Source organism: Chiloscyllium punctatum, chromosome 4, assembly GCF_047496795.1.
Source record: "Chiloscyllium punctatum isolate Juve2018m chromosome 4, sChiPun1.3, whole genome shotgun sequence".
Lineage (NCBI taxonomy): Eukaryota > Metazoa > Chordata > Chondrichthyes > Orectolobiformes > Hemiscylliidae > Chiloscyllium > Chiloscyllium punctatum.
In genome coordinates, this window is record NC_092742.1 from 57,882,658 (window position 1) to 57,903,460 (window position 20,803).

Consider the following 20,803-nt stretch of genomic DNA (forward strand, 5'->3'; position numbering starts at 1 on the left):
GAAAGGCCGCTGTATAAATATAGGTCTAGGTAATCTGACAACTGGCATTGGATGAGCTGCAATTTCATCACCCAACCACGAAAAAGTCCAACTCCATGTCACTGACTTTGTTTGTTTAGAAGTTTCTTTGGCTAAAGCAGATAAGTTTTTTCAACTTTTGTATTATATTTGACCCTGAAGTGGACTTCCAGCCCCACGTCCTCATCACCAGGATTGCTTATTCACACTTTGTTAATATCACTTGTCTCTGTTTAACTATTATCTATTACTCAACCTATCTAATGTTGGCACTCTTATCAATGTATCTATCACCTCCAGACTAGACAATTACAGCACTTTCCTGGCTGGCTTCCAATCCTGCACTAACCATGAACTTCAGTACTCTGCTGCTTGAATCTGAATCGCAATCTGTTTTCCTGTACAGATCATGAAAATTGTGAAACTTACTGGAAGTTAAATGCAGCTTCTATCTTGAAATAAAGTATCGGAATTTGTTTCCTTTTAATTAATTGACAACTAAACGAGCATTTCTAACTCCATGTCTCATTGCTCCAATGGATTTTTGTTTTAGCCAAAACAGTAGCTTCCTTTTTTCATTCTTGCCAAGAAGATTATTAAGATTAAAGTTACTCACTTGTGAAGAAGGACCATGTCAAGTTACTTGTGCATAATGTGTTGAGGATTATTCATGTGCTCCTTGTGCAGCTCTTTTAAAAACTCACTTCTGGAAATATTTTTACATTCCATTATTCATTGACGAGTCTATATTTATGGGGTTTAAAGATTCCAGAACCAGGTGCTGCTGTTACTAATCATTATACAGAAAGGATCCTGCAGGTATTGTGCCATTATACATTGGTTGATACTGAGACATCTCCAGTGGTGTTTGATCAAAAACAAAATTGTTTTAATGGGGCAGTAAAACAAAATAACATCTGTTTTAAAATAAATTGGATATAGTCTACTGACACACCCCAGAATCCTAAATATTATTATAGAAGTAATTACACATTTATCAGTCTAGCTCAATCACATTCAGTTACCTTATTGATGCCTCTGAGCAATTAAGTGGAGGTATAAAGTTCAGCTTCAATGAGATTCTGAATTGTGAGTGCTGCTTTTGATCTCTTGATATGTCTGAGATTTCACTTCGCCATATCTGCTCCTAGTTTATCTCTGTCAAGCAGCACTAAATAATAAAAGCCAAAAAGAATGGCAATTCGGGGAAAAATAATTGTCTGATAATTGTCCAGGCTAGGTTAGATAGGAATGCAGTGGGTGGGAGATAATCAGGAATGGAGAGCTGGAGTGCAGTTAGCTCAGTTAGCTAGACAGCTAGCTTGTGTTTCAGAATAACACCTATAGTGGGTTTGATTCCGGTTCTAGCTGATGTAGAACTGAGGCCTTCCCCATCATCCTACCCTGCAAATTGTCAGGGCATAAGCCAAGGCTTGGTGATCTTTAAATGATCAATGATACTACCTGGACAATGAGGTGGGAATAGGACAGATGTAGGGAACAGGATTGACTATATGCATTGTAATTGCATTTTGTTTTTAACTTTTCCATATCTCAGTCTTCTGCTCAAAGGAGGTAATCTTAGAGCAGAGGAAGTGTCCATCACACTTAATCCACTGATGGAACTCAATCGACTGAGAACTTTAGCATTTTCAAGTGGAAATGTTTATAGTCTATGACCTATGCTATTTGAATTCCTGATAACTCAAAAGTTTGCCTCAGTGCTCCTTCTGATTTTTTCCAGTATTTTAGGCATAGTTATTAGGTAACTTTATATGTAGTTAAAATATCTTTTTGTCAGATGTCATTCAAGCCCACTTTCAGGGACTGAATGTTAATGCAGGAGAACTGAGGGAGTTCTGCACCGACTTCCAGATTGGCTTTCAGATGAACCGTTGAGCTGAAATCCATGTGCCATGGAAGAGCCGAGAACACAACATCAAAGAGCCTATAGCACTGTTAAAAAAAAATGGAGTTCCCTTATTGTCCTCAGTAACTCTTAATCCCTCAATCAATACAACCAAAAAAAAAATTTGGTCATTTTAGACCTACCTGGTCACATGGTAGTGGCTATTTTTCTGTTCTTCATGTTTGAAATGCTTGTTTATCTTTGGCTATGTTAAAAACTGGAAAATATTGAATTATTTGGCCATTTTCTGGATTGAAAATGTTTTACTAAGAAGCATTTACTCTGAAATGAAGTCAGCATTTAGTGAGTACTGTTTTCAAAAGGTCAGGTGACTTTGAAAAAAGACAAGAAGGCTTTTAGGGGGGTAAAGTATGAAGTTCATGCCCTGTATTTGCTGGAAAACCAAGCTTTGAAAGGACTCTTGAGGCCTCTATGCTAATGGTTTCTTAACTCTTTCTGGAGTTATTTTTTTTGTTTTTCAGACTTGAGTGGTCAATAAGCATTGCAAATGGTCAGTAAGAGCTGCAAGTCTCTCTCTTGCTGTGTTTCTTACTCAGCAGAAGTTTCTGAGGACCTGATAAAGTTTCCAAATAACTGTATTTCTGGCTACCTTTATAAACCCTGAAATGTTGATTAGTAGCCACTTTCCAAAGACTCAGATCCATCTTAATTTCAATGTGAACTGAAGATCTTCCATTGACCTATGGCTGTCAGCAATTTGAATTTTTTCAACAAGAAAATCGGTAGATTGTGAGGAATCTTTTGTTTTGTTTTTGTTGACCAACAAGAGCGTTTATTCTTTTACCCTTTTTCTTTTTAAATAAAATCATATGTGAGAGACTTGTGTGTGTGACTTTATGGGATTAAGTAGATATATTCTAATTCTGGATTATAATTTAGGTGTTAACCAGTTTGTCACTTATTTTAAGAATAAGCTTTGTTTTGTGATAAATGTACTGTACTGAATTCACTGAAGAAGCCTGGTGGAAGTTTTTTTATTTAAGATAGAAGTACACAAAAAGAATGGTGCTTCTGAATTAGTGGTGCTGGAAGAGCACAGCAGTTCAGACAGCATCCAAGTAGCTTCGAAATCGACGTTTCGGGCAAAAGTCCTTCATCAGGAATAAATGGGCTTTTGCCCGAAACATCGATTTCGAAGCTACTTGGATGCTGTCTGAACTGCTGTGCTCTTCCAGCACCACTAATTCAGAATCTGGTTTCCAGCGTCTGCAGTCATTGTTTTTACCCCAAAAAGAATGGTGCGTCCGGTGGGGATTGATTACTTGTGCATTTCTCCCATCACAGTAATAATAATCACAGTTACACTTCAATGATTTGCCTTGTCAAGGAGAAAATTTGGATATCATAAATTTATGAAAACTATGATATGTACACAAGTTTGTGCTTTCTCTCAGTTTTTATTATTTTAAGAAGTTTTCACTGTAGCAAGATAGAGACAGGCTCAATTAATGGAAATTTCCTTTGAATCAACAAGTTCAGCAATACAATTTAGTTTTCTTTCTGCTTAAGTTTCACAAAATACCAAACAATATATTTAGACAGAGGTGACAATTGACATAACAATATGATAATGTTTCACTGTGCTTATACTAATGGTAAACTCAAAAATCAAATAGTTCTCAGGGTGACAATCCTCATGAAACAGATCCATATTGCACAGTACTGAAATTCTTTGTGTTTGGTCTGCATTCAGTAAAGTTTCTCAGTCTGCATCCTACACAAAGTATGAATCAATGCATTCTGATTATATTGCTGAGGTTGGCAGTATACTGCAGTTCAGCGACCTTCTTTGCATTTCTTGCATCTGCATCACAAAGTTTGCAATTGCTTACAGCACAGACTCCTGTATATCTAAAAGATTGGACTAGATCGACAAGGTATCAGAACTTGTGTCATCAGGAATCCCTTCAGAATGCTGTAGCTTCCTCTGAGAAAATTATTTCAAGGATGTTAATTAATTCAGACCCTGTCATAGACAGTATGTTGGAAACTCCTGAATACACTGCATAATTCAATCTAACTGTCTGACCACAGTTGCAAGTGACTTGACATGATCAATGACAACCATGTTTTCAACCAGATTAAATTCACAGGTCAGTGCAACGTCAAGGGCCGAAGGGCCTGTACTGCGCTGTAACGTTCAATGTTCTCTATGTTCAACCCTAATGGATCAATTGAGAACCCACCAACCAATGGAGACACATGGACTGTTGTTTGGATCCTCTTGTTGGAAGAACATTTATATGAATATGTTGGCAAAGCAGAGAATTTCTTTTCACAACTTATCTACCTTAATCAGTGAGCTGTGTCAAAGCTGAACACAGTTGCAGTTTTTTCTAATACCACTCAGTGTTCCTGGGAACTATAAATTATAGCATGCCTCCAAGTTTCTTGACCTAAAGGTTTCCATCCAGGTTACTTTTGAGCCTCCAAATCAGATTAAAGGCTGGTCTGATATTTGATTCTTAGGGTTACACAATGTTCCATACCATGCACTGCTTCTCAGATAGTGAAGCAGTCCATGTCCATACAGCGCAAAATTTAGACAACAACCAGGCTTGGCTGATAACTGGCAAATAACATTTGTGTCATGGAGTGCCAGGTAATGACCATCTCCAACAATTGGGAATCTAAGCATAACCCTTTGACATTCAGTGACTCTACTATCACCGAATCCCTCATTGTCAACATCTTTGGGATAGCAATGGCCAGAAATTGAAACAGACCAACTGTAATTCTTAGGGGAGTTGACCAGATGGATGCAGAAAGATTGTTCCCCTTATGGGAGACCTGGGAATCGATGGAATTATCTCAGTAGAGTCACAGAGTCATCGGGATGTACAGCATGGAAACAAACCCTTCGGTCCAACTCGTCCATGCCGACCAGATATCCCAACTCAATCTATTCCCAGCTGTCAGCACCCAGCCTATATCCCTCTAAACCTTCCTATTCATTTACCCATCCAGACGCATTTTCAATGTTGCAATCATGCTAGCCTCCACCACTTCTTCTGGCTGCTTATTCCATACACTTACCACCCTTTGTGTGAAAGGCAGAGATGAGGAGGAATTTCTTCTCTCAGTGGTTAGTGAGACTGTGGAATCATTTAATGAGTGTGCTATGGATGCCAGATTGTTGAGCGTATTCAAGCTGAGGCAGATGAATTTTTAATCAGTAATGAAATCAAGGATAGTGATGCCATCGGCAAGAAAGTGGAATTGAAGATTGAGATCAGCTATGATCTTATTGAATGGCAGAGCAGACTCAATGGTTTGAATGTCATTCTACTCCTATGACTTATCGTTGTGTGAACATACTGTGACTGCAAGAGCAACTCAGAGACTAGGGATTCTGCAATGAATAACTTGATTCCTGTCTCCTCAGTGCCTGCCCACCATCTGACATAATACAATTCGTGAGTAAAATGGAAACTCTTCAATTGTCCAAATGAGTGCGGCTTCAGCAATGCTTAAGCACCTCAACATGATTCAGGACAAAACATCCCACTTGATTGTTTGCCCATCCATCACCTTCAAAGCTCATTCCTTTTACTAGCGACGCATGGTAGCAGCAGATGAATTCTGTTAGCTCACCAAACCTCCTTTACCACATGATCAGATTTCTTCTTTATCATCAGCACCTTCTAAATCCACTACATCTACCATCCAGAAAGCCAAAGGAAAACACACTAGCTGCAAGATTCCCTCCAAGCCTCTCAGCATTCTGAATTGGAACTGTACCGCTGAATAAAATCCCTGGAATTCCCATTCTGACAGTACTGTGGGTGTTCCTACATCCAAAGAACTGCAGCCATTGAAGAACATTTTTGAAAAGTGTGATGCCGGAAAAGCACAGCAGGTCAGGAAGCATCCAAGGAGCAGGAGAGTTGACATTCCGGGCACAAGCCCTTCATCAGGAATCTGTGGAAATAAAACAGAGTTAATGTTTCAGGGCTAGTGACTGTTCTTCAGAACTGACTTTTGAAGGAGGGTGACTGGACCCAAAGCACTAAGACTAAGGTGGTGGAGAGAGGGCAGAGGTTTAGGGTGAGAGGGGAAAGATATAAAAGAGACCTAAGGCACAACTTATTCACACAAAGGGTATTAAGTGTATGGAATGATCTGCCAGAGGAAGTGGTGGAGGCGAGTACAACTGCAACATTTAAAAGGCATCTGGATGGGTATATGAATAGGAAGGGTTTGGAGGGATATGGGCTGGGTGCTGGCAGATAGGACTAGATTGGGTTGGGATATCTGGTCAGCATGGACGATTTGGACCGAATGGTCTGTTTCCATGTTGTACATCTCTGTGACTCTATAACATCTCTCTGTTAACTAAGTTCTAATGCCGCTTTCCTTGGTTTACAGAGAACTTCCAAAATGACTACCACAGTAAGGCTCACTTCAACCTCTCCTTTGCCAGTGCATATCTTTCGGAGTCTTTAGATTGCTGTGATATGCCATTCTTTGATCAGTGAACATCTCTTTCTGTGTTCGGTGGTAGCTCGTAGAGAATATGTGTCCTTTTCTGACTGCACCAACTACCACCTTTTTTCTCAGAGAGACCTCTCTCTCATTCTCTCTTTCTGTCCAGAAAAAGCTATAAAGACATGATTCTACCAATTATTATTGCTAGATATATCACAATAATGTTCAAAATGAGAGTCTACAAAGCAGTATTGTCCAGTTATAATGGCTGTATCCAATAATCCCTTAAGTATTGATCCAAATACTGTTGTTGTTGTTGGAAGCACTTAAGTGATACCCTCAAGGTCTCACTGGTGAAGTGCTGCATTCCCAATTCCCACAGACACCTGGGAATTACTGGCCCATGACCATATCAAGTAGAGGAGCATTGTCCAGGAAGGCATTGAGCACTTTGAGACTTGCTATTGGGAAAAAGCTAACGCCAGGCGAAAACAGCGAAAGGAGTGTGCTGCCACACCAAAGACCCCGCCACCCCTTCCTGCACCCATCTTTTACCCCAAGTATAACAGAGCCTATGGTAGCCGCATCAGTCTGTACTGCCACCGATGGACTCCCCCTGAGGGTAGGAGAGTCATCCTTGTCTGTGAGGAACCACCAATGAATGTTAAAATATGCAGAAGGGAAAGAATTAAGAAGTAATAAATCTTCAACTATCTGTTTATTCCAGGATCCCTGCAGTGGTAAACAAAAACAGAAATTGTTGGTAAAGATGGGCAGGTCTGGCAGTATCTGTGGAGAGAAATCAGAGTTAAAGTTTCAGATCTAGTGACCCTTCCTTGGACTGATGGTAGTTAGATAAATGTCAGTTTTTATGCAGAAGATAGGGTGAGGGGAGGGGGTAAGGAGTAAATGAGAGGTGATTGGGCAAAGAGCCCAAAAAGAGAGAACAACAGTTGGACACACAAAGGAGTGGATAACGATCCAGCTTGGAGGGTGAATAGCTGTTAATGGAGACTGTAAGTGGCTAACAGTGGGTTGTGTGTCATAGCAGACTATGTGTATGGGGGAGGGCATAGAAGTGTTCAAGCTCTAAAGTTATTGAACTCGATATTGAGTCTGGAGGGCTGCAGGGTCTGAGAATGGATGTGTAAAGAGATTGCACGTCCAGGGTGAAGAGGAGGCGTCAGGAGCCTGCAAACTGGAAATTCCAAAACTGGCATAAAGCATCAGAGGAATCATGGATGTAAGTGGACAGGACCCCTACAATAATATAATGTTGGGTGATTAATGTCACATTCCTGGGCAGTGTTTGATTTGACTTATTTATTGTTATGTGTATTTGTAATATGTTAGCAATCTTATAGGTGGGAATGGCAGGCTATATTCAGCACAACCTATTCAGAAAGTATTGCTAGTTTAAGCCCTATGCAATTCTGATATAGATTGAATTATTTAACCAGTGTTGGTGAATTCATTCTCCCGATGTGACCAGAGATAAAATATTCATCAGCTGGGTATGTAGGAAACAAGGAGGAAAGTGAGGACTGCAGATACTGGAGATCAGAGCCGAAGAGTGTGGTGCTGGAAAGGCACAGTTGGTCAGGCAGCATCTAAGGATTAGGACAGTCGACGTTACAGGTATAAGCCCTTCATCAGGAATATGATGTAGGAAACAAAACATTTATGATTGCAAAGTGTAAGTTTTACAGAACGAGGGTGAGAATAGTAAACTGGATTAAAACTTGGTGTGAAAATGAAAACAGCCTGAGATAGAATTAAGAACAACTTTTCAAAGTGTTTAGAAGTGGGTACTAATGTTGCCTTTCTGTGGGACTATTTCTCTTCAATTTATATATCAATTATGTGGATGTACTGTTGCCCAGAGGGAGTGGTGTCAATACTTTCAAATGGAGAGCTCATTGATTCTTTAGAAGGCCCAAGGAGGTCATTGAGTTATACAGCATGGAAACAGACTCTTCGGTCCAACTTGTCCACGCTGGCCACATATGCTAAACTGATCTAGTCCCATTTCCCAGCATTTGACCTGTATCCTTCTAAACCCTTCCTATTCACTTACCCGCCGAGTTGCCTTTTAAATGTTGTAATGGAACCCACCTCCGCCACCTCCTCTTGCAGTTATTCTGATAAAAGGTGGGTTAAAGTAGCAGATGGAACTAAATAACAATGTGTTTGAGTGCATGCATTTGGTTAAAAAAGACATAACTGCGGTAATTATGCTATGAATAAAAATAGATCTACTACTTTGTAAGAACATTAGAATCTATACAACAGTTCCACAGGATGCCTCAATTTGATGCCTCAAGTTGATACGGTTGAACTTTTAGAATGAAAAGTTTTAATTTGACATGTCAAATATAAAAGCCAAGAAGCAACAATGAGTCTGTATAAAGCTTTGGACCTCAAATGGAAAACTATATGGGATGAACCACTCTGTGCTATATACGAAGGATATTGGAGGTTTAGAAAGTGTTCAGATTCATTGGGAGAGTGTCAGATTGAAAAAATACAAATAAAAATTAAGATTTAAAGGGGAAAAAGATTATTTGCTTATGTAGAGGTAAGTAGTCTGAAATAGTTTTCAAATATTACAACTGGAAAATTAAACAGTGAGTTTTGAAAATGCATTTAACAGTACTCTAGTAATTAAAACTATTGAGGGCTCTAACTTAATCTGAGATCATTTTTTCAAAAAATTTCTCTTAACTGTTGCGTAAATTTCATGTGTAATAAAATGTTGATAATGTTTAAATATCAGAATATTTAAACACTTTGTGCAGAATCAGTTTTGTTAAAAATAAGACTGAAATTATGAATGATTAAATTTGTTTCACTTTCCCTAAACCTTCTTTCTTATCCATAAATTTTTTATTCCTATTTAGGATGAAATTGCAAAGAAAAATTTTCTTCAGAAAGTTTCAACTAACCAACAAAAACGGGAGCTGAGCTTTACTAGTAAAGGAGATGATGTCAAAGCTATCAAGTTTAATGAAGATGTAAAGGATAAAAGCCAAAATAAACCAAAGTCAACAACAAAGAGGTCCCTGAGCACAGCAAGACCTCTGCAAAAGCAGCCTAAGGAGCCTTGTGAAAGTAAAAATCTGAGAAGCAAGGCTGTTGTACAGTCATCGTTGCAGAAAGAGCAAAGGTCAAAGGTGAAGATTGTGTATATGTTATGAGATGTTGCCGTTCAACTTTACACTGTTGTGTTAAGGAAATAATTTTAAGAGCCAGTCTAATGGTATGTTTTTGTAGAAACGTAATATGAAAATATTGTCGTGTTAAGTTTGAGTGCCTTGTCACGATTTGTTCCACAATATTTTAAGACATATACTCAAAAGAAGCCCTGAACATATAAATTACATCACTGTAATAATATAAATTTAACTGAACTATTTTGGAAAACTTCACTTCTACATTTCCAATTACAGTAACTCTTGCATGGTTCCACAATACCAATACCAACACTTTAATGATTGCGTGCAGAGTGTTGGATAAGATTTTCACCCAAGCTGGAAGACAGTACAGAGGCAGGCAGCATACACGCTGTTGCTGGCATTCTAGATTGCCAGCACACTCCCACTCTCCCCAGGCTATTTTCCTAGAGGTGGGATTGTGATTGATAGGGCTAACCACCCATAAATGGTAACTATTTAAGCTGGGTAAATGATCTTTTAAACTCTATTGTCAGAGGCTGACGAGAATTTTATCAGAGACAATGCTAGCTGCCTGGAGGTATCATCCTGGCAACATATCAGATCACCAACACTACAACCTGGCTGTGAAGGCTCTGCACATTGTTTCAGCCAAAGTTGTGCCCACAGACTGTCCCGTGCAGGTGTTCTCTCTCCACCTTGGTGGCCCAACTGCTGAAAGCATTTTTTTTAAATTTGGAAGTTCAAAATCTTTTAGGGAGGGTGTGTCAGGGTGAAGTGTCTTATTTCCATCTGAGCTGAATGACAGGCTGTTGTTCCTCCTAATCAGAAGCATCTCAAGTGGCCCTCCACCCCTAATTAGATAGACTGCCTGTTTTCTGGCCACCAATTGGTCAATTTTTGCAAAATTACTGCTGGATAACTTTTAATGGCTCAGTGGTTAGCACTGCTGCCTCACGACACCAGGGACCCAGGCCTGATTCCACTCTCGGGCAACTGTCTGCGTGGAGTTTGCACATCCTCCCTGTGTCTGCGTGGGTTTCCTGTTCGTGCTCTGTTTCCTTCCACAGTCCAACTATCTGCAGGTTATGTGGATTGGCCACGGTAAATTACCCATAGAATCCAATTTAAATTGGAAAAAAAAAGGCATACATTCACAATTTAAAAAAAAAATTAAGTAACATGCACAAATCTGTACACAAAAAGCCATTAGCCCAGACATGCTTTCTACAGACTGGTGAGGTCACAGCTGAATGGTTTTTGTCTCTAACACATTAGTCATTGCACCTCAAGTAATTCAGTTTGTGAGATGCTTTGTGATGTGATAATATATCAATGCAAATCTTTAGGAAACAAAACATTGCAGTATTAAATTATCCAATTGATACAGCATTCAATAGGCTTTACACCCATACAGTAGCACCTAATCCGTGCAGCGTTAATTTAGAGACTGCACATCCATTTTCATGATGCCTCTGTTTTCCTCATTTCCAGTTAGCTGAGTAGTCCTTTATTGAAGATTTAAAACTGTATCTATCTAAAGAGCTTTTTTCCTCATTGCAGACCCTTTCCCCTCATCACCCCATTGCAGACCCTCCCCCTTCACCTCCCTCCATTGCAGACCCTCTCCTTTCACCTCCTTCCATTGCAGGCCCTCCTTTCACCTCTCTCCATTGCAGACCCTCTCCCTTCACTTCCCCATTGTAGACCTCTTCTCATTTTAAAGCTCCTCTGTCTCTACTTTGCAGGCCTTCTCTCTTTTCATTCCCTCTCTCTTTTCATTCCCTCTCTCTTTCATTTTTCTTGTAGATTTTTTTGTAACTCTCTCCCTCTTTCACAGCCTAAGCCGTCTTTTGCTGCCCCTCTGGCAAATGTGTTGAGCCTTTGCCCCATTTGTAGCTCCTTTCTCCACTTTGCAGCCTCACACTACCTTGAGACCTTGCAGATTCATGCCTTGGGCTATGGGCTCACAGACTTGCTCCAAGGTCACAATCTCACTACCTGAGCCCTGGCTTCAATCCTCGGGGCCTGGCCTCAGAGACCTACTTTCTGGCATTGCAGCCTTACTCTCTGGGCCTCTGCCTTGCAGTTTGTCCCTGGGCCGCTATCCTAGTTTTGCAGTATCTCTCCTCAGATCCCAGTCTTATGACATGGCTCCTCAATCCCCAACATCATATCCTGGGATTCAGCCTCACTTCCTCTTCCCCAACTTGCAGCTTCACCCCCCCCACCACCACAATTTGATTTTGCCTCCTGTCTACCCCCAGCTTCGCTCCCGAAGCCTGATTGCTTTGATTTCTGTTCTCTGTCAACTTGTTTTTCACTACTCCAACCCTACTTCCTGGAGCCTTGCTGAATAATACCATTCACCTTCTTGCTACTATTCCAATCCCAGGTTGCTTCTCTTCTGTGTTTGCTGCTGTTTGGTTTATATTAAAACTAGGTACGTGGACAGATGTCCTACTGTCAGGTGAGATCAGCCAATAATGCACTGATTGTGGACTCAACTTTGGTTCAATTTAATCCTGGGCTTATCTACTAATGACTTTAATAAAACGTTCCAGAGCCTGCAATTTGTTAGATCGAACATTATTGAATAAGTTTTAAATTGATCGATTTGAAAAAAAGATAATAGATTTTGTTGTGATTGAGGTAGGAGGAGTGCACTCACCCTCTGAAGTCCCAAAACTCCACTCGGCACTGCGTAAAATTAAATACTTTACCCAGTTACCAATAAATCCAATTATATACTTTGTTATCTATATTAGATTTGGAATGGAAAAAAGGATCATCAGTCAGGTTTCTTTAAACAGGAAAATTATTCATTTATTTGTGAAAAATGACTTGTTTGGCAAAGATGTAAAGCTGATTAACACAGTTTGAAATAGGAAAATATAAGTGTTAACCCTTCTAAATCACCAACGTGACACATTTTTTTCTGCAGGGATTAACTTTGGGGAAAATATGAAAAACTTTGTCAATAATTGTTGGTTTTTGAAGAAGGAATAAGGTGTGAAATGTTCAAGATGGTCATTTTGTATTGGGAGGGATATGGATGAATGGATATGATATGAGAGTTAAATGATGTGAGTGAGAATAAATGGATTTGGGTGGGTGTGTGAGGGTGAATAGATGTGGGTGGGTGGGTGAGGTTGGGTGGATGGTTGGATGTTGGATGTGTAAGTGAGACTGAATCTGACAGACACCCACCCTCCCCCAGCTCTTAACACTTGTCATTAAAAGCAGTGTGGGGAAGGATGAAAATGCATACTGTAAAACAACCCATTTTTGTGTGCATTTCACTGAGACCAGTTTGGAGTGTGATCCAGGAGAGACTAATCTAGGTCAGTGTTAGTTAAATCCAACTCTTTAGCTCATCCCTGGTTTGCCCATCACTTTCATAAGTGATTAGGATTTGAGATCTAGTCTTTTTATTTCTTTAGTTTTATTTCTTAACTGAAAAGGCAATAATAAAAGATTCAATAGTTAGCTCTGCTAATTAGCATTCTTCAATGTTCTTTTTTATTAAATACTCATTTAACTTATTGATTTATTACTTTTGAGTTTTTTTTGTCTGAAATTCATGTGTACCATTGTGGCAAACACTATTTTTTGGAGGTTTTCTCGCTGGACTCCTGAGTTAGACAGAATTGGAAATCAGGTTGTAAGTTTGCTCACTGAGCTGGAAGGTTTGTTTTCAGATGTTTCATCACCATGCTAGGTAACAGCATCGGTGAGCCTCTGGTGAAGCGTTGGTGTTATTGTCCCGCTTTCTATTTATGTGTCTTGGTTTCTTAAGGTCCTGTTCTTTTTCTCAGAGGATGGTAGATGGGGTTCAAACCGATGTGTTTATTGATGGAGTTCTGGTTAGAATGCTAGGCCTCTAGGAATTTCCATGCATGTCTTTGTTTAGCTTGTCCTACGATGGATATGCTTTCCCAGTCAAAGTGGTGTCCTTCCTTGTCTGTATGTAAGGATACTAGTGATAGTGGGCCATATCTTTTGGTGGCGAGTTGGTGTTCATGTATCCTGGTGGCTAGTTTTCTGCGTGTTTGTCCGATGTAGTGTTTGTTACTGTCCTTGCATGGTATTTTGTAAATGACATTTGTTTTGCTGGTTGTTTATATACGGTCCTTTAGGTTCATTAGAATATAAGAACTAGGAGTAGGCCATTTAGCCCTTCGAGCCTACCCCGCCATTCAATAAGGTCGCGGCTAATCTTTTCGTGGACTCAGCTACACTCACCCACGCTCTCACCATATCCCTTAATTCCTTTATTTTAAAAAAATCTACGTTAGCTTGAAAAGCGTTCACTAAAGTAGCAGCAACTACTTCCCTGGGCAAGGAATTCCATAGATTAACAACCCTCTAGATGAAGAAGTTCCAGTTCAATCCTAAACCTGTTTCGTCTAATCTTGAGGCTATGCCCTTTTGTCCTAGTTTCACCTGCCAGTGGAAACATTCTCTCTTCTTCTATTTTATTGATTCCCTTTATACTTTTATATGTTTCTATAAGATTCCCCCACATTCTTCTTTATTCCAATGAATTTAATCCCAATCTAATCAGTGTCTCATCATAAGCCAACTCCCTTAACTCTGGAATCAATCTAGTGAACCTCCTCTGCACTCCCTCCAGTGCCGGTACATCTTTTCTCAAGTAAGGAGACCAAAACTGCACACAGTACTCCACCTTGTACAACTGCATCATTACCTCTCTGCTTTTAAACTCAACCCCTTTAGCAATGAAGGACAAAATTCCATTTGCCTTCCTAATTACTTGTTGTACCTGCAGACCAACCTTCTGTGTTTCATATGCAAGGACACCCAGGTTCCTTTGCATAGCAGCACACTGCAACTTTTTACCATTCAAGCAATAATCTTTTTTATTGTTACTCCTACCAAAATGTATGACTTCACGTTTATTAACATTGTATTCTATCTGCCAGACTTTGCCCAGTCACTCAACATATCTGTGTTCCTTTGCTAGGTTTCACAGTCCTTTGCACACTTTGCTCTGCCACTCATCTTAGTCTCAACTGCAAACTTTGACACCGTACACTTGGTCCCTAACTCCAAATCATCTATGCAAATTGTAAATAATTGCAGTCCCAATGCCAATCCCTGCGACACATCACTAGTCATTAATCCCAGTCAGAATAGCACTCATTTATTCCCACTCTTTGCTTCCTGTTAGTCAACCAATCCTCTATCCATGCTAATACTCTACCCCTAACACCATGCATCTTTATCTTATGCAGCAGGCCACTTGTGCAGCACCTTGTCGAAGGCCTTTTGGAAATCTAGGTGCACCACATCCACTGGATCCCCGTTGTCCACCTTACTCAAAATTTCAAAAGATTTGTCAAGCCTGACCTGCCCTTCATGAACCCATGCTGCGTCTGTCCAACGGACAATTTCTTTCAAGATGCCCTGCTATTTATTCCATGATAATAGACTTAAGCATCATTCCCCACTACAGAGGTTAAGCTCACTGGTGTATAACTTCTCATCCTTTGTCTACCTCCCTTTTTAAATAGTGGCATCACATTTGCTGTTTTCCAATCTGCTGGGACTGCCCCAGAGTCCAGCGAATTTTGGAAAATTACTGCCAGTACACCTGCTATTTCTCCCGCCATCTCTTTTAGTACCCTGGGATGCATTCCATCAGGGCCAGGAGACTTATCTATCCTTACCTCCATTAGCTTACCCAACACTAGCTCTTTCCTAATAATGATTGTTTTCAGGTCCTTCCCTACCTTTGTCTCTTTGTCAATTACTGGAATGTTATTAGTGTCCACCACTGTGAAGACCGATACAAAATACCTGTTTAATGCCTCAGCCATTTCACCATATCCCATAACTAAATGCCCCTTCTCATCCTCTAAAGGACCAACATTTACTTTAGCCACTCATTCATTTTATATGTTTATAGAAATGTTTGCTGTCTGTCTTTATATTCTGTGCTACGTTGTCTCATGTTCTATCTTACTTTTCTTTATAGCTCTTTTTGTGGCTTTCTGTTGACCAATAAAGTTTTTCCAATCTTCTAGTTTCATGTTGTTTTTGGCGACTTTGTATGTCTTCTCTTTCAATTTGGTAGCCTCCCTTATTTTATTCAACACCCATGGCAGATTACCCCTTTACTTACAATCCTTCCTTTTCACTGCAATATACTCTTGCTGAGCTCTTTGAAAAATTTCTTTGAAAGTCCTCCACTGCTTGTCATTTGTGCCACCATAAAATCTTTGTTTCCAGTCTACTTTAGCCAGGTCCTCCCTCATTCTATTGTTGTCCATCCTGTTTAAGCACAGGACCCTGGCATTGGATTTTATCTTCATACTCTCCATCTGTATTCTAAATGTAACCATACTGTGATCATTCCTTTCAAGAGACCCCTAACTATGATGTCATTAATTATTCCTGTCTCATTACACAGGACCAGATTTAGGATAGCTTGCTCTGTTGTCAGTTCCACTACATACTGTTCAAGAAAACTATCACAGATACACAACAATCTCCTCCTCAAGGCTACCCTGACTGACTTGGCTCGACCAATCTACATGTAAATTAAAATCCCCGATGATAATAAGCATACCATTTTTACAGGCATTAGTTATTTCTTTGTTTATTGCCCACCCCAATGTGATGTTGTTATTTGGTGGCCTTTAGACAATGCCTATCAGTGACTTTTTCTTCTTAGAATTTCTAATTTCCACCCAAATAGATTCAACCTCATTCTCCATATCATCTTTCAGCACTGCTCTGATGTCGTCCTTGAATATCAAAGCTACACCACCTCCCTTACATTCCTGTCTGTCCTTCTAAAAATTCTGGTACCCCTGGATATTTAACTTCCAGTCGTGACCATTCTGTAACCATTTCCATGTAATGACTACCAAGTCATACTCATTTGCGATGATTTGTGCCGTAACTTATCAACCTTGTTTCGAATGCTACAAGCATTCAGGTAAAGTGCCTTATGTTAGCTTTCTTCCCATCATGATTCACAACATCTCTAATATCTCCTGAGTTATCCTTCCTTTCTGCTTCTTTCATAGTCTGGCTTGAACTTAAACCCTCCTGTATTCGTGCTAACCTGCTGCTCACCTTTTTATTTATCATCATACTTCCTGTCGCTTTTTCTTTCCCTCCACAGCCGCGTGTGTTGGTAGGTTTGTGGGATACCATGATGCCAAAGACTCTGAGTAGTCTCAAAAATTGCAAAATTGGAAATGTCCCCACCCAACCTCCCCATGCTCTAAGCTTAGAAAGATCTGATCTAGGGTGGCATTCTCCAGTTCAATCTTCACTGTAATTTCTTCTAGCTACCTTTTTTTAATCCTTTTGGTATTTATACTCAATCTATATCCTAAACATCTGGTTTTATTTAATCTACAGTACTTCGTTGGGCATCTTCTGATTCTGCAAATAGTGCTGTGTGCCACAAATTCATGGTCTTGCATTCAAATTTTCCTCCTGGAAGTACATTGTATTCTCAGAATATTTGTTTTGTTTTTAGACTGCATACTTTTGTTGGTGGTACACAACCTTGCTTACTCTTCTCTTCACTTGAAATATGTGTCTAACTGCAAGACTTGGAAAAAAAGCAGACAGTCCCACTGGGGTGGTGGGAGGGAAGAGAGGACATGATGACAGAGAATGTTCCAACTCTGGCAGTTAGACACACCATTGTTCTGCCATTCTCACATTCCAGATACTTAATATCAACTATCAACATCTTTTCTCCACCAGAACTCTACACACAACACCGCCACCCCTCATTACAGCAAAAATGCTGCCCCTTCTACACTTCAGTTAGCTCTGATGAAAAGTTATCTAGACTCAACACATTAGCTTCCTGTCTCTCCATGGATGCTGTCTAACCCACTCTGATGTCCAGCATTTGTTATTTTCAGTACAGATTCCACCATCTGCAGTAATTTGCTCCTATCACATGATGAATCACTGCTTTAAAAAACATATCTACATGACAATGCAACATGTAATAGTGACATGTGAAGCTTTCAAAACATTTACCTTTTAAAATGTTCCTTTCTCCTGAGCAGGCTTTCCCAGTGGTCACAAACTCTCCAGGGGGTGTTTTTTAAGGCTTCTAGAGCACAGAACACCATGTGGGAAGCAAATACCGTTTTCTTGTGGTTGTCACAATGGACACCTCGAACAGGAAAGGGTTGTGTGTATGTTTTGCAGCCAAAGCCTTCCTGACCTACAAAAATGAAACTGACACAGGGTAAGGAAGGCAGAGGAAAATTGCAACGCAATTCACACCTCCACTGGGAGACAAAATTCCAACCTGTCATGTCTGAATAATCAAACCTTGAAGTTGACACATGTGCCTGGAGTTAATTTTGAATATTCTGTTCCAGATATCCGCTAATTTGGATGGGATTACTTTGAGTGACCCAGTTTTGCAAAGTGAAGACTACCTCAGAAGAGTGTATGGAAAGGCACTTTATCAGGGGCATCGTAGAACTTACAAAAAAGGTCCATACCTGAAGGTGAACTCTCCAATACCTAAATCCAAGCCACAGAGGCCGAAAATGATAGAGAATATTAAGGGTTAGTGCTTTGTTTCATTGTAAATTCTGTTTCATGTTTTACCAGTTCTGCTGTTCCTCAGACTTATTCTGATGTTGTAGCTTTAGGAAATGTCTCATAAGTCTGGTTCTGTTTAATCAGTCAGGCAAGACTTGCACATTTTAATCTGATTCTCCTTCCAATTTGAATCTGCATTTAATTAAATGAAGAGACCATAATGATGCTGATTTACCATTAAGTAGGTCATTACCAGATGTGTTTAATTACAGCAACAATGAATGGCTTGGTAATACATGAAGATGTCTGTAATAATTTATTCATTTTATTCATGTATATATTTGTGTTTTCAGGGGAAGAAACTTAAACCAAGCTCACTTCAAAGCAAGTTTAATCAGATGCAAGCTACCCATGTGTTGCTGAGCTTCATAAGATCTGGTTGACTTTTCTTTGCATTTTTTATTTAAATAATGCTGTCTTAGGTTGCACTTTTTTGACCTAGATGATAGATATTTTCTTTGAATTTTTGTAAAGTGAAACTCTTTCTTTCTTCACAAACTGAAGCAAAGCAAGATTATATAAAGCCGACAAAGGTGTTGTTGGACTCATTTCTTGCCATTATGTGGAATTAAACAAATGGCAGTCAACCTCTTCCCAGACATCGATCCATAACAGTCACAATTGCATTTATCCAGCATATTTAACATTGCAAGACAATCCAATTAGAAACTCAACACTAGATAGATTTAGAAATTAGTTATGCTTTTATTACTTTATTGTGTCTGTGCAATTCATGAACAAATACTCAGAAATAGTTGAGTTCACAGTTTCACATTTATTAGAAAAATTCTATGGATTAATTTGATTTTAGAATTATCTTATAGCATGTTAATATGTGTTTTTTGAGTGAGGTATGATTCTGTAGGAATAGAGGAAGAACAGTTGTAAGTGTTCCGAAATCTGCAGTCTTCCAGACATAAAGACGATTAGCAGAGTAAATAGGGGGACCATTAAATGTCATGTCAAACCATGTAGTTTTGTGTACTTGCGTTGCGTTTTAACACGTGTTTCATCAACGCGAATTTGCTGTAACGCAGTTGACGAGTTGAGGACGCTGTTTGTACAGCACAAACTTTTAATACTTTTTTGGCTATAACACAATTATGTCGCCAACACTATAACACTGTTTGTAAAGTGTGATTTTTCTGTAATGCAGGGTTGCACAGGAACATAACCATTGCGTTATAGAAGAACTGACTGTACTGTGATTGGATTGCTTTGATAATAAATTTGACTTATTAGCACCCTTTATTAATGATATTAGTGTCCTTAGAGCTTGAAAATGTATCCATGGCACATGTACACACCTTGTGGGATGAATTGTGCTACACAGCATGTTGGTGATAAATGCATGTTAGTCTGTATGCAGTGAATATTTGAAACAAGCACAGAGAAAGCTGGAGAAACTCAGAAGGTCTGGCAACATCTGTGGAGAGAAACCGAATGAATGTTTCAAGTCTGATAGGAGTTTCTTTCGCATTTTGTTTTCAGATTTTTAGCATCTGCAATATTTTGCTTTTATTTACAATGAATATCTGCTGTAATATATACCGAGCAGACAGATCGTGAAACCAGTCATTATGATTGTGATGCCTTTTTGGAGACATCTCTTAACCCATAGCTTCACATTCAACCGCAGAAACGAACCCTAACCTGTGTATTTTAAATACGTTATTAACTATTTAAAGTTTAGTTGCTATCTGATTTATTTTGATTGTTTCTACAGTTCTACAGGTGTTTGAGACTTTTTGTGATTGATTCAAGTTTGAAATGTCCACACAAATTTGCTAAAGTGATCTTTGGCCTGAACTAGTTCCCTTGGACTAGAGCATGACTACAATTTCAGCAGCAAAATGATCATATTGATAGTGGCTTTGAAGATGACTATGACAATGAAATTTTGTGTGTTTGGATCCTTCCAAGCTGAAACTGGAAATATTTGTGGAAATCTCAAAATTTTCCATGCACGGCTTCATGTCATAAAGCTTTCTCTTGAAAGATAGCCATAGTGGGAGGTGATGGCCTCATGATATTGTCGCTGGACTGTTAATGCAGAGACCAAGGTAATATTCTGTGCACCAGGTTCAAATGATGCCTCGGCAGATGGTAGAATTTGAATTCACTTAAAAAGAAACACTAGAATGAAGACTCTAATGATGACCATGAATCCATTGTCAATTGTTGTAAAAACCCATCTGGTTGACTAATGTCCTTTAGGGAAGGGAATCTGCCATCCTTACCTGGTCTGGCCTACATGTCACTCCAGACCCACAGCATTGTTGTTGACTCTTGACTGACTCTTAACTCTTAATTAGAAATGAGCAATAACTACTGCCTAGCTAGTAACACCCACATCTAAAGACTGAACTGTAAGCTCTGTGCAGTGCCTTGTGCCAAATTACTGATGGGCTTCTGCAGGTTTCTGAATGCATCAACCATACCAGCAGTGTTCTTTTAAAGGTTGACAGAAAAGTCCTCAACTGAAACCTGATAACATTATTGAAGTATGGCAAGTGAGCCTCCCAGTAGCAGCTTGAATAATTTCAAATTCTGGTCCCCACTCAAAATTTTGGGAACTATCCAATATTTAGCCCACATTTAAACTTGCACATTTGATCTTTTGAGATACAACTCTTCA

At 39.4% G+C, this 20,803-nt stretch overlaps 1 protein-coding gene across 6 annotated transcripts in view; it reads left to right on the forward strand.

Annotated features, from left to right (window-relative positions):
- kiaa0586 (KIAA0586 ortholog) overlaps window positions 1–20,803 on the forward strand; it is a 521,487-nt gene that overhangs the window by 279,820 nt on the left and 220,864 nt on the right. For all 6 annotated transcript variants that reach the window (XM_072568823.1, XM_072568824.1, XM_072568825.1 and 3 more), the window contains exons 15-16: window positions 9,277–9,549; window positions 17,937–18,129. In XM_072568823.1, the coding sequence (XP_072424924.1) occupies window positions 9,277–9,549; window positions 17,937–18,129 (466 nt within the window). The remainder of the gene's footprint in view (window positions 1–9,276; window positions 9,550–17,936; window positions 18,130–20,803) is intronic.